Source organism: Diospyros lotus, chromosome 15 (assembly GCF_014633365.1).
Source record: "Diospyros lotus cultivar Yz01 chromosome 15, ASM1463336v1, whole genome shotgun sequence".
Lineage (NCBI taxonomy): Eukaryota > Viridiplantae > Streptophyta > Magnoliopsida > Ericales > Ebenaceae > Diospyros > Diospyros lotus.
In genome coordinates this window covers 5,981,838-5,995,612 of record NC_068352.1, presented here as the reverse complement: position 1 = coordinate 5,995,612, position 13,775 = coordinate 5,981,838, and the positions used below count along the sequence as shown (strand labels likewise).

Sequence of the window (13,775 nt, the reverse complement as noted above, 5' to 3'; positions counted from 1 at the left end):
TGTATATTTACACACATACAGAAAAATGCTCTATTCCTATGGGTTCATCTTTTGGGTTAGTTTGAATTTTTGGTAATTGGTATTATTAAAAATAAATATATAATTATGTTGTCTTAAATTTTTGTTATTATTTTGTTTTGGCACATCTTTATTAAATATAATATTTTAAATTATTAATACTTAATAAATGCCTTTTATGTACACAATTTTAATATAAGTCAAGAGGGTTTATTTTTGAAATTTTTGAATATTTTTCTAGGAAAATATTTAGGAAAAATATTTAAAATATAATTTTTAAGGATTTTAGTTTATAGTTTTTCATGTATACTAAATACATCAATATTAAATTCCAAAAAATGTGATTTCAAATCATAGAATCACATTCCTAAGATTTTAATTGGTGGGAAAGCACCAAATGCAACTTTAAAGTATAAGTATGGATATTGAGAAAAAAATAAAGATACGTGTATGGGAATTGAGATATGGATTTCCTAACAATACGATCCCATTATCATTCTTGTGTTGTGAGTTTTTATCAATACTAAAAACGAGAAAAAAATTTTAAACCTTAATTTTTAGTGTTTAGCATGCATTTTCGAAGAGTAAGGAAAAAAAAATCTACCCTCAAATGCAAACAAATGATAATTTTACATTATCAATATATTTTACATATTATTTAAGAAATAATTTTTTTTTTATGAAATATGTGTTAAATAACTGCTATACAAAAAGGTATTATTATCACATTTTTATATAAAATATTTTTTACTACATTGTTTTATGTGAATTTAGAATATCTAATAATATTTTGTCAAAATAGTAAGGGCTTGATTTTGGTCACCCAATTAAAATAATTTATCAAAAATTTTTACAATAAATTACATTCAAATCTCTTATGATTTAAAATAGTTTTACGAAGATGTTACAATTTAGTTTTAGCATTTAAATTTTTATATGAACCATTTTTCACATTTTGATGTAAAATATTTTTGTAAAAATATTTCTCATCTTTTGGCTATTCAAACATAAAAATTAAATAAAACATTTAAAATTTTTATAATTTTAGTTTGAAATTTTAGTTTGAAATACTTAAAGATAAGTTCTTTTAACCCTAAAGAGTTTGGAGACAACTTTCATTTAAAATTAGTATTTCAGAATGACTTTCCTTAAATTGTATTTAATATTTACAAAAATAGATGTTTCTAACTTATAATAAAAATATTTGAAACTTAAAGAAAGGTATATTTTTTTAGTGGATTAAACTCTTCTCTTCTATAATATTTGATATAAAATTATTCGTTTACATTAATATAAATCATCTAATACAAGAGTGATTAAAGTTGTAAATTTAAATTCTATTGAGTCTCATTAATATTCTTTTTAAAAATATAAAAAAAATGAAATTATGTCCAATTATGAAACCAAGAATATTGTGCCTCTTTTCTCCAATTAAAATATAAAGAATAAATCAATATATAATTCTATAACCAATTTGAATCAAGATTTATTCTATAACCAATTCTATAATTCTATTTTAATATTTACAAAAATAGATGTTTCTAACTTATAATAAAAAAATATTTGAAACTCAAAGGAAGGTATATTTTTTAGTGGATTAAACTCTTCTCTTCTATAATATTTGACATACAATTATCCATTTACATTAATATAAATCATCTAATACGGGAGTGATTAAAGTTGTAAATTTAAATCCTATTGACTCTCGTTAATACTCTTTTTAAAAATATAAAAAAAAAATAAAATTATGTCCAATTATGAAACCAAGAATATTGTGCAGCTTTTCTCCATTTAAAATATAAAGAATAAATCAATATATAATTCTATAATCAATTTCAATCAAGATTTATTAGTTTCAACACCACAAAAAAGAGGAACTTTAAGATTGTGTTTGAATTGAGGAATTTCATATAGTGTTATTCTATTATTTGAAATATTTGATATTTTTTATTAATATCTTGTATATTTATATTTGTATAACACAAATATCAAAATTGAGTATCTAAAATATATTTTCATATTCAAAATAGCTACTAAAATAAAAAAGAAAGCAACTATGTATGTCTCGAATTCCCAACATTTATTGTATTTTTTTTTTCATCAAAGTAGAATTAAGATAGGTAAATTTTCCAAATCCCAAGAAATCAAACCAGAAGGGGAGGATCTCAGAATGAACTTGGAATGGACAGCCACATGGATGCTAGAAAGCTTTGAACACAGAACTTCAAAGCAAGAATTGAACTAAATAGCGTTATTTCGGGCTACTGAAATCTAGCAAAAGCCAAAATTCAAAATTCAAATGGAACCAAAGGGTTAGTGAAGCATCGCACAATACGTAAGCACTGCAATGTTTTAAATAAGAATAGGGTGATAGGATACAAAGAGGAAGGGGGGTTAAGGAGATGACAATTCTCAGATTCCTTCTGGCTGTGGCTACACGAGCCAAAGTTTCAGTTTGATATTTGAATTATTAATGGTCATGGGGGTGGGAACCATCCATTTACAATTACATCCAAGCAAGTGACTTTCCTTTCCACTTGTGAGTAAAGTCTACCAGCTATCTTGTTTTGTTTCTAAGCACAATCCTAGGGGGAGGGGGAATATATGAATCCCAATATTGCACATAGAATTCATCAACTTACAAAGATTTATTAAGTGTTGCCCGATTAGACTTCATGCTAGTGAACCCTCTGAACAAGTTCTCTAAAGATCTGCCATGTTGAAAATAAATAAATAATTCATTAAAACTTAACTACTATAACTCAAGCGATATGTTTCTTTTTCTTGCTAGTTGACGAAGCTAAACTCATAAAATCAGAAGCTCTTCAGAATGACAAACAGTGAGAACATACTGAGAGAATGGGTACCCCCTCATCTTGGTGAGCAGTGGAGCAGTAAACAATTCCGTCACGTGTTGCCGCCTATTTTGGCTGTTACTTTCGAGGCCGGAGAACTGCATGTAGTAAGTTATGTTCTTTGATTCATGAATACAAATACTGTTCCGTGGGATCAAAATAAATACAATAGAACTTCCCTTTTCCTATTGAGAAGGCATTAAGAAAGGAACATTACCTTCATTAATATGGCAAAAACTTTCAGGGGGAAATATCATTGCCGGATCAATCTTCTCCTGGGAGGAAAGAAGAACAGCCACAGAACTTTTGCTGCAGAAAGCAGGCAAAACTTCATGAGAAGTTTCGTTCAGGTCAAAGGGCAACACATGGTATTTTATCATTAGAAGATACAATAATAATAATAACAATAACAATAATAAAAAAAATAAAGTTAACTATTAAACGAATCTGCTTAACTACATTCAGTTTATAAGTTATGCATCATTATCTTCTGGGAAGTAAGCTCGATACAAGTAGCATACAAGTGAGATGACTGCAGAATTTTTCTGTCCTATGGCATTGATTTTGAGAAGGCATTAAAGGTAATATACCTGGCCCATGAAGGAATAAACTTTTTAGTGGGAATTTCATCCTCTTCGTCATCTTCATCATCTGAGCACTGATATGGAGAAATCTCATAAGATTTTTCCTGACTGGCCTTGGCCTCCAGGTCATTGTTTGTATTGGTTTTGGTCAGAACACTTGTCAGCTAGAAGAACAAAAAGATACATTCAGTAGGAGGTTCAAGGGAAGTCCATAACCATATCAATAGCAAATTAATGACCAACATAGTTGTATGGAGTACGGACAAACAACCCCCAAGAAAAAAGAGAGGAAAAGAAAGGCATCCTTTTTCTTTGAATTTAAATCAAGGAGGAAAAATCTCAACTAAGCCCAAGGAGTGCGTCCTATGATTCTATGCAGAATTTTACTGCACAATACATCACAACTGAACTAAACTTAATTTGTTATTACACATTAACTTTATTTATGCTCCAATGAGTGAAATTAAATTACAAGCATAAATTCAGTTGTTGACCCCTCTTCAAATCATCCAGATTCTTCTAATGATAGTCTCTCTTGGTTTCATTTACTGTCTTTGTCATTCTATTTCTTTTTTCAGCAGTTGAGAAAATTTTGTAAGATAAGTGTATACCAATGAGAATGATAGAAAGAAAAATTATGCAAGAGGACTACAAAGCTAATCTTGTATTATAGTACAAGTCAGACAATTGGAGTTTAGATAATAGGTTAACATAATGAATGTAATGTGGTTGACATGACATTCCTAAGCTAGATGTACAATAAATTTTGTGTTTTTTTTTTTTTTTTTTTTTTTTTGGGGGGGGGGGGGGGGAGCACCATTCGAAATAAATAAAGGAAGTTTGATTAATGGTTTGGGCAATGAACAACATCAACCAACAAATATGCAGTTAGAAATTGAGTTGTAAAATGGAGGTAATGCTAAGGGAGACAGGAGGCTCAAAGCTTAACTTTGTCAGTTAACAAGAGAAGACATGGCCAAACAAAAATAACAACCTTGGCACATAGAGTTAAAAAAAAAAAGATCCATATAATTCAATTCCAATTAGTTGGGAGAAAAATTCTTACTGGAGTCAAGTTCAGTAGCAGTCATGGGAAACAATTTTCTTATTTCTTTATTTTTTTCCTCCTTTGTCTTACTCTTCGGAAGAATCAAAGGTTAGCATATCACCACACAATAAGGAAAAGTTCCAAACACGTGAACTCCTGACCAAAGTTTTCTAAGGTGTTTCTCAGATGGCACTCCTAATAGCATGACTACTGCCTCTTCTCTCTACCAAGCCTTAAACCCCTGAACTGGAGGAGTCTGACATATACCAAAAGACAGAAAGCACATAAGAGTCTACTAAGTACTAACATAACTACTGATCTCTTTGTTCTTCGAATCTCAACAAATTGCTATAGCAACAAAGAATAGCTAACCTAAAGCTGAAATTTTTGCAGAAATAGAACTTTAGAGGGTAAGGACCTGTTCAGTTATAGTAAACATTTTCTATTTCCCAACATCAATTTTCTGTTGAATAATTGGATCTCCTATTAGATAATAGAAAACTCAAATTTCTAATTTTTCAACTTCATACTATGTATTAGAGAACATCCTTTTTGATGTTTCCAAATTTTCTAAAACTGAATTCTATGGCTTTCAAAACATAAAATGCCATGACATCTTTAATTGTAAAATTGGAGTTGAATTGGGCCTTAACTTTTTGTTTCAAAAGATCAACTTGTTGAGAACTTTACCTCTCTAATTTGACTACAACAATTAGCAGCTTCACAGTCGTGAAGGACTACTAGGTTAACATTGTTTTCCAAGATTTCAGCAGTTGCAGATTCAGTATGTGGCTTTTTCACAAGACTGTCATCTCCTTTTTCCTCATCCTTTTTTTGTTTTTTCAGATCATCAATAAATTTGGTCTCACTATTAACTTCTTCATCCTGCAAAAGGCATTAGCATAGTAAGTGCAGTTGGAACAACAGTAAACAGAAAAAAAATTACAAGCACATTAACAGACAAGATCTTACAATAACAGTGAATGGTACGTCTTTCTCCACTTTCTGAATATGCAAATTCTCCTTTCGCTCTCTTCGTTGCTGCCATGCTTCTTCAGTTCTCTTTCTTTTTCTTTCCTTCTCCTTTCTCTCTTCTTCCTCCCTTAGTCTTTTCCTTTCTGCCATACTAGCATCCTTTTTCTTCTGTTCTTCTTCTTTCCTTTTCTTCTTTAACTCCATTTGCCGCAAATTTTCTTTCTCTACTTTTGCCTTTTCAAGTTTTAGTGCTTCCTTCTTCATCTTGCGTTCATTTTCTCTTTTTTCTTGAAGGCGCTTTGCAGCTTCTGCAGCCTCTAAAGCTTTCACCTTGATGTTTCTCTTGCCTACAAAGTGCCAGAAAACATTCCATATAAAAAATCAATAAAAATGGAACCCCAAAATATCATACCATCATCAAGCAAAAATGCAAAGTATCTTTCTATTTTGGCAACACTTCAGGAGCAACCATATTGCCTTGCCTGTGCAGTTATAGTCAATAAAATAAATGCTACATGGCTGTCTTCAAATTCTTGTGCCGATATAATGGCATATTATCCAGGAAAAGCAAAGGATCAAATTTAGCTCTTTAACAAAATATACTGATTAGCTAGAATAAAATTAAGGAGCTGGGATAATTACGGCCCTACATGAGTGTAACAACAGAAGGATCAAATATTAGCCTTTACGCAATTAGATTGAAAGATTGGAAATTTCTCAGATGAAAATGAAATGTGAAAGAAAACAAATAAAAGAACCTTAAGAATTGAAACAGCTTACCTGTGCCAACTGTAGCTTCCTGTTTCTTTTGAACAAGTGGGACAAAAGAAGTAATGTTTGAAACAATGTTGTTACGCTTTGGCTCTCTCTCTGAGAGATTCTGCCCATCTTTCCTCAAACTGGTTTTCCCTGACAATTTTGGCTTACTGAATCTGTTTTTGAGTGATTCCGTAGCCTCCTTAATGCCATTCATGCTTACTGATATGGAGTGATTCCGCTTGTCTTCATTTGTAATTCTGCTCTTGTTGCCAGGGCAATTTCCAAGTTTTTGTTTGACCCTATTATTTTCTTTCAAGCTGACTTCAGTGCTTATGGAATCTAAACTACATCTATTAGGATATTTCCCTGACATAGAAACTGATGTAAGACAGTTTGCATATGTTTCTGTTACCTCTGCAAGTGGCTCTCTTTGGGCACGATGATTCATCAGTGATGAATGGATATTTTTGTGGATTGTATCAGCCACTTCATCTCCATTCTCGTTCTCTTCGCTGAAGCTGGGATCTTCCTCAATAGGGAAGCAAGTAAGCTCAGGATTTAAGCTCCGCTGCTTCTCTGAACTACTAGAGTTTGATGAAATTCGATCCCAGAGCCTTCCAACTGGAGACATTGGAGGTTTTCTTGCACTCCAACCAAAATGAGAACCATTAAGTGGCATACAACTAGAATTTGGCAACCCTTGGAAAGAACACTTCACTTCATTCACAGAACTGCAACTGGCCCTAAGATTTTTACCACAATCATCATCTATATTTAAGGTACTTGTCAAGTTCATATGCTCAAGAAGTCCATTTGGTACAGACTGGTATGGGTCTAGAGTTCTGTGTAGTTTAAATGTAGTTGAAAACTGGGATAGTGGAGTGTGCACGATAGCAGATTTGCATAGCTGTTCAAGAGCACTAACACGTTCTATTGTAGCTCTTGGAAGGTCCAATTTTTCGAAGTTAAATGCGTCTTCAATAAAATGTGGTTGTGCATTCTCCTGTGTGTCAATGACAAACCCCTCAAACTCTGGTAGAGTTTGATCAGCTGCAACAGAACCCAGGTGATTGTCATGTAGAGACACAAATGAAGAATTTGAAATGAAGCCATTCTCTTCGACAAGAGAGAGTGTTTCCTGCTGGATTCTGTTGTCGTGAACCAAGTCATCTTTGTTTTCCAAGGCAACATCTTTTTCAAAGTGTGGCAAACTTATGTAATTTTGTTCATCAGACTCTGTTCTTACTTCCAGGACAATGCTAGTTGCATCAGCTGTTATACCATTCTCAATAGAGCAACATTCAGAATGTCCAGCTGCCTCTTTTATTGAACTTGAGACAACATATGGCCCAAACTGTCCATGATTGAATGTAGGAGTGGTGGTACATGCATCCTGTTGGACCACAGAACACATAATAACAATCATGCCTCAGAGTATGCAAAATTTAAGAGGAAGCTATCTCAGTCATATATCATCACATACTGCAGAACACAGAATCCTAGCCAGCATGACTGAATTAAGATCACTTCACATCATAAACCATAAAATGTCAACAATAAGTTATCAGTTATGTAGTTTTTTCTTTTGAAGGACTACTGTAATGCTATGTTTGGAACCATGATTTGGAAGGCAAAGAATCAAAGATATGGAAAGTAAATGTTTCATATGTATGTGCAAATGCCTATATACAATTAATGTCATCTTCTTTCCTTTTTTACTATAAAAAATTCTTTGTTCCAAGCTTTAGCCTAGAACAGCCACTGGATCAAACAATTATTTTCTGCTATCCATTCAGGATCAATTTGGTTGATATGTTCACCCCAAAACCTCATCCAGCCTAAAATCTCAATGATGTCATAAAACCCAGAAGAGCAGTATAACAGTTCAACAATGAATAGGAACTGCCTCAAGATAATTCTTTTTCCTGTGTGCATGTTTGTGCAAGAAAGGGAAGAGGCGCAGTCAGGAAAAAAGGAAGCAATTAGCAAATACAATTCAGTTTAGGGACCAAATGGATTAAGAAGTTAATTTAACTTCATTTTCTATCATTAATGCATGAATTTAGACAGAATGAAAAAATTCATTCTGAGGTTATTATGATAATCAATTCACATGACAAACTCAGGTTCTATATTGGTAATATGAAGAATGATATCTGCTTTTTTATTTAAAATAAATCAAGTAATTTTGTTTTCTATATTTTAATATTTTAACGTATGTAAACAGCTATTATAGTCCCAGCATAACCAGTTTATCAGACTATTTATTAGCTCAGGTTGATGTCATCTACCAGACTTGATTCCTGCAATGATCTTCAAGGAAATTAATTACAATTTGTAGAAATCCAAAACCCATATCACAATCACAACTTATTTGAAGCTTTTGAAATATAAATGTCAAGCAACCTACTGTCCCCAATGTTAATATGTCAGTTAAACATATATTTCTGATTAATAAATTGCCTCCAAATAAGTACATTAACCTTGCAGGTATTAATTGAGCAGGAAAAGAACAAGTACCACTTCAAGTTGTACTTCTGGTGAAGGCTCACTTCCTGTTGAATGATTTACCTTCTGGGCCATTTCCATGTCAGAACTCTTATTAACATTTGATTGCCCTACATCCCGCTGAGGAGTAACTGGATGACATTGAAATTTATAGACAGGTTCCATATCATCTTCAACTCTATTCAAATATCTGTCTGTGGTATAACCTCCAATACTGCCAACCTCTTTTACCCTAAACCTAGGGGAGGCAGAAAAAAAATCCGTCGGTTTATCCTCAATCTTTCTCCGCTTAAATTGAGGCCAAGACTTCTCTTTTGCAGACCTTAATTTTCTTCCTGGGATTAGGGACTCCTCTAGAAGTTTGAATTCTTTTATTTCAGAAGAGTTGAAATTTTTGTCTACACAATGTAAAGAACAAACTGAATCATGTGGTAAGAAGCCATCTTCTCTGGAATAACCTTTTTTTTGCAGCAGGGTTCTGTCAATACAAGGCAAACTACTCATATTTCCTTTATTGAGTTCATTTTCATGGAAAATGAATTCTTGATTATCCTCTGCACAACACTGTCTTTCATCCAGAACAGAGCTACTTGGATCTGTTAGCACTGCCTCTTCAACCAGGCAAACTTTATCCAAACTTACATGTTTGATTTCGTTTGAGATGAAGCAGGGCCCTAACTGTTGATGTTTAAACAAGATAGGGGTTGTCCCACTTCTATCCCTTCTGTCACCGTCACAGGCAAGTTCACACTGTCAAGGATGGGAAAACACAAATCCTGCATCAGATAAACTATAACACAGAAACTTGTCAAACTTTTAGTATACATGTTGATGTTTGTGAATGGGTGTTCATTTTCATGGTGCAAGAACTCCCTTGGAACACTCACTACAATCAACAATTAAATGGCATAAAATGGTGTCCTCAATGCAAAAAGCTTTCCACTTTGCAAGGGTTCGGGAAGGATCATTTTTGTATACAACCTTCCCTTTAGTAATTTACAAAGAGGCTATTTTCACAACTTGAGCCTATGGTCACAAAGGAGCAACCATACTGTTTCCAGGGCTTGCCCTCCAACAGTTAAATAGCATAAAAAAAAAGAATAGGAGAAAATACTATAAATAATTTAATCTAGGACTACATAAATCTGCATCTTTTACCTTTTTTAACTATGCAATCAATTAAGCATTAGATGGTAGCTTTGATATTTCAAATTTAACAAAACTGTTTTAATTTTGCAAATGGAACACATTGTTATAACAAGGAAATTGTATGAGTCCTCTTACACCATATTTTTGGTTATGCAAGTTATTTGTGCAAAATATCTTTGTTTCTTTTACCAGAAAGAAAGTGGCAAAGGATGGAGTTAAAAAACTAATATTGAATAAGAACCAACTTTTGATAAAGCTAATGATCTGAGGCAGGACCAGTATTACAAAGGATGCCTGACACATGCATCATGCTATATTGGAGATTCCCAAAATACAGTAACTGATTGACATCTAGAAAACTGCAGAAACAACATGCTGCAAATAATAGAAGGTCAGTCACTTTCTCTGGATATGCTAACGTGTATACATTCATTCACATCTTTCATTTCCATGCAGGATACATGAATACATATACATGTTTATGAATAATCCAAAGCCAAAAAATTGAGAAACAAATACCTCTTTGACTTGCAACTTTGATGAGGATTCAGATCCTTCCATTGAATGATATTTCACCTCCTGATGCCCTTCTACATCAAGGCTTTTACCAAAATTTAATGACTCAACATCTGCCCCAAGAGAAGCAGGATAGTGGAGAATGTCTTCAATGGCCTCTGAATTATCTTCAAAGTTCTTAAGATTCTTATTCATATTAGATTTAGGTACCCCTTTATCAACTATAACACACTCCTCTAAATGACTTCCAAAAGATCTCCTCCAAGCTTCAGATGTTTTATCTGATACCACATGCTCCCTTGATTGCTTCTCTAAACATTTTTTAGAAGGACTGCTGTTATCTGTTTTATCAAGTGATGTGGGAGACTTCAGAGAAATATAAGACATTTTTTCTGATGATTCCCCTGGCCTCTGACTGAAAATTTCATTCAAACTGCCCTTTTCCATGTCATCAAACTCTAGTGTCTTGGGCCTCACAAACATACTACGGTCAGAGGGTTGTCTTGAGACAAAAACATCCAACCCCACACCTAGGCCAGCAGCATCCAAGTTGGAACAAGTTGCTGGAGCTTCTCCTGATCCATCTGAAATGAGCTCAGTTTCTGCAACATAATTATCCTCTACTTCCTGCTTAAAGATAACAGGAATGCCTTCAGGACAATGTTGGATTACTTCACCACTTGGAACATTTTGTAGGTGCAATCCTTCTAACCTGTTTGATGATTCAAGTTGGGACATTTTCAAAGCAGTTGACTTAGACCTTGTAATTCTTTGACTGGAGGAATTAAATAAACTTACAGGCTTTGATATTCCTCCACCACGAGTACTTTCTGATCTTAACACTCCATCTTTCTTGGATATATTGGAACAATTGTCAAGTTCCTTATACTTACTCTTTTCAGCAGATACATTGTAAGAACTTCTACATCCTGTACTTCTACCACAATACATGTTAGCTTCATTTTGGCATTCTCCTATTTCCAGTCTCAATGCACCACTATCATTAATAGTATCAGAACGTTTAGCCAATTCCCAAAACTCATAATCATGATTAAGCTGTCGGGAAGCGATCCCGGACATTCTAATTCCACTAGAATGAAAACCACTGTCATTCTCATCAACCAAATCGCTTTTAGCTGCTCCTTTTGCAGATTTTCGAAGTTCTAGAGCCTTTTGCCTTGACTTGGACCTTTGTATCCTGGCAAGTGACTGATCTGGGGCAGTATAAATATTTGAGATCATTGCATCAACCTGCCGTTCAGGAGAGGAAACACTAGGATCCGACTCAGGAACACAATTTAAGGCATATCCAGTGTTATTATCATGGAAATCAGATGGGGCTGTTGACTTGTCTCCTCCATTAAAACCTTTATTGGAAGCTTGAGTTTCCATGAACAATCCTTCTGACAACTCTCCATTATCTCCTATGACAACAGGCCTGCTGTAGCGAGAGCTATCGACACCTATATAAGGGACTGGAGGTTGTGGGTGGGGGCGTAGAAACTCAGAAATCAGCTCTTCCTTCTTTAACTCTGCAATGACTTGACATTGTCAGAGAGAATTGATAAGATTGTTCAATTTTTATTATGATGTAGTCAGATTTGGATTTATGCATGTTTTAGAACTATGGGTTCTAACATAATAATGAGAGAGAGAGAGAGAGAGAGATGATGATGATGATGATGATGATGATGATGATTCCTTGACTGGCCAGGACACTACCGTGCACATTGTTATGAATGATTAGTGAATAGCTGCCTTGACTGGTTAACAGCTAAAGAAATGAAAAGACTAAACAATGACACATAACTTGTCCAAATGCTCGCTGTAAAGTGTTCGTCTGCAGCATTTCATGAACTTTTTAGTATTCCCAGTGCACATGAATGAGAATATTTTTCAGATTAGAAATATTTTTCAAGAGCCAACCATTTTCCTGTGCTATGGCCTGAGCATAAGATGAACACCAGGTGCATGTGAACAAAAACAAACAAACTCGATAAATTTTACGAATTCTTTTTTTTCTTTCTCAGGAGTAATTCCACTAGGTAGAAAACGTTTAAACTTGTCATAATGTCTGAGCCTAACACCCTTGTGAGTTATAGCCTGTAGATGAGAGGAAGGGAAAACGCATCTTCAAGGCAGTTAAGCACCAATTGGATAAAATTACAACACTGGTAGGCCTTTGCCAATAAGGACAATTTTCCGAAATTACCAGTACTTTTACACTTTCTAGGATAACCAAACATTTCTGAGCGAGTTCAAGATCCGTTAATTTTAGCTTCAGTCTCTTCAATTCCACTTTCCATTTCTCTTCTCGCAACAAATTCAAGATCTGCTAACTCGAAATTGCGTGGGCAAAGTAACTGTGAGATAGAGAATACCTCCGGGATCCGAAGGCAAGGACTTGAAGCTAGGGTTCCAGAGCCAGGGCGGAGGAGCGATTCCTTGAATCAGGAGTTTGGATGCGAGGTGTTGGCTGTACAAATCCGATTGTCGTTGGATTTCTTCGATAATGCGGTCCTTTCGTTCGAAGATCTGAACGAATAGCTTCTCTATGGTCGTCATCTTCTTCACAGCGAACACGCCATAGACGCAACACTCGAAGAGAGAGAGAGAGAGAGAGAGAGAGAGAGAGGCGCGGAATGGAATTCAAATTCTAGTCAAGCGTCAATAGTGAGGTACGCAGGCAGGGCTTTAAGATTGAAATAACCAATCCTCACGTTGATTTTATTGTGAGAATTAGTTTTTTATATTTTAAAAATAGTAATAATTTTTATTATTAAATAAAAATATAAATAATATAATTACCATTTATTCTATTTTATCTTTCCTCAATAAAAACAAATAACCAATGATTGTTGGTAGTTGACAATTATTGTCATAATTAGATAAATTTCTATTATCTGCGTCAGACAATATAAAATTTGTTTGACGTGAGCAATTTGAGAGGAAGGCGTGACAAGACTCTCCAGATAAATCAAATTAAACCCAAAGTTGAAACAAAAAAAATCCCTTGATTAAGTTATTTAAGAAAACCCCAAGTTGAGTTTTTCAAAAAGATAAAGAGAAATATGACGAACCCAAATTTCTAGGTTTTATCATGCAAGATAAATCATAAAAATCTAATTTTATCTACAATAAACTTAGATTTCCAAGAAGAGAGGGAGATAAAAATTATTGCAAGTGTCACTATCGTTGTCGAAGAAATATTGTTGTTGTTATTGGATAAGGGTAATCACCATTGCCATCGACCTTTGTCGGGAAACCAAAAAGAATGAGAAGAGAAAGAGGGAAATGAGTAAAATATGAGAAAGAATAAAATCGTCTTTAAATTAGAAGGGTATTTTGGTTATTTTTAATGTT

At 33.9% G+C, this 13,775-nt stretch overlaps 1 protein-coding gene across 3 annotated transcripts; it reads right to left on the bottom strand.

Annotated features, from left to right (window-relative positions):
- Window positions 1-2,325: 2,325 nt before the first annotated feature.
- LOC127791336 (uncharacterized) lies at window positions 2,326-13,071 on the bottom strand. Of its 3 annotated transcripts, none has more exons than XR_008020928.1 (10): window positions 12,794-13,071; window positions 10,416-11,944; window positions 8,760-9,497; window positions 6,261-7,632; window positions 5,478-5,827; window positions 5,196-5,390; window positions 3,464-3,621; window positions 3,091-3,182; window positions 2,886-2,971; window positions 2,326-2,729 (listed from the first exon to the last, which is right to left on the bottom strand). XR_008020928.1 is itself a non-coding variant. In XM_052321137.1 (9 exons), the coding sequence occupies exons 1-9, from the start codon at window positions 12,975-12,977 to the stop codon at window positions 2,952-2,954; spliced, it is 4,638 nt and encodes a 1,545-aa protein (XP_052177097.1). In that variant the 5' UTR covers window positions 12,978-13,071; the 3' UTR covers window positions 2,326-2,951. The 3 variants fall into 3 exon arrangements, 1 of the variants encoding a protein (XP_052177097.1); XR_008020927.1 differs by having other exon boundaries at window positions 2,327-2,729; window positions 2,871-2,971; XM_052321137.1 differs by having other exon boundaries at window positions 2,326-2,971.
- Window positions 13,072-13,775: the final 704 nt, after the last annotated feature.

Bases quoted from the DNA above. Each gene is read 5' to 3' on its own strand.
- LOC127791336 (XM_052321137.1), bottom strand. From the start codon at position 12,977: ATGACGACCATAGAGAAGCTATTCGTTCAGATCTTCGAACGAAAGGAC. The intron at 7,633-8,759 runs GTACTTGTTCTT...GTGGTCCAACAG, and splicing joins CAGAAGTACAACTTGAAGTG to GATGCATGTACCACCACTCC. The intron at 5,391-5,477 runs GTAAGATCTTGT...TGCCTTTTGCAG, and splicing joins ACGTACCATTCACTGTTATT to GATGAAGAAGTTAATAGTGA.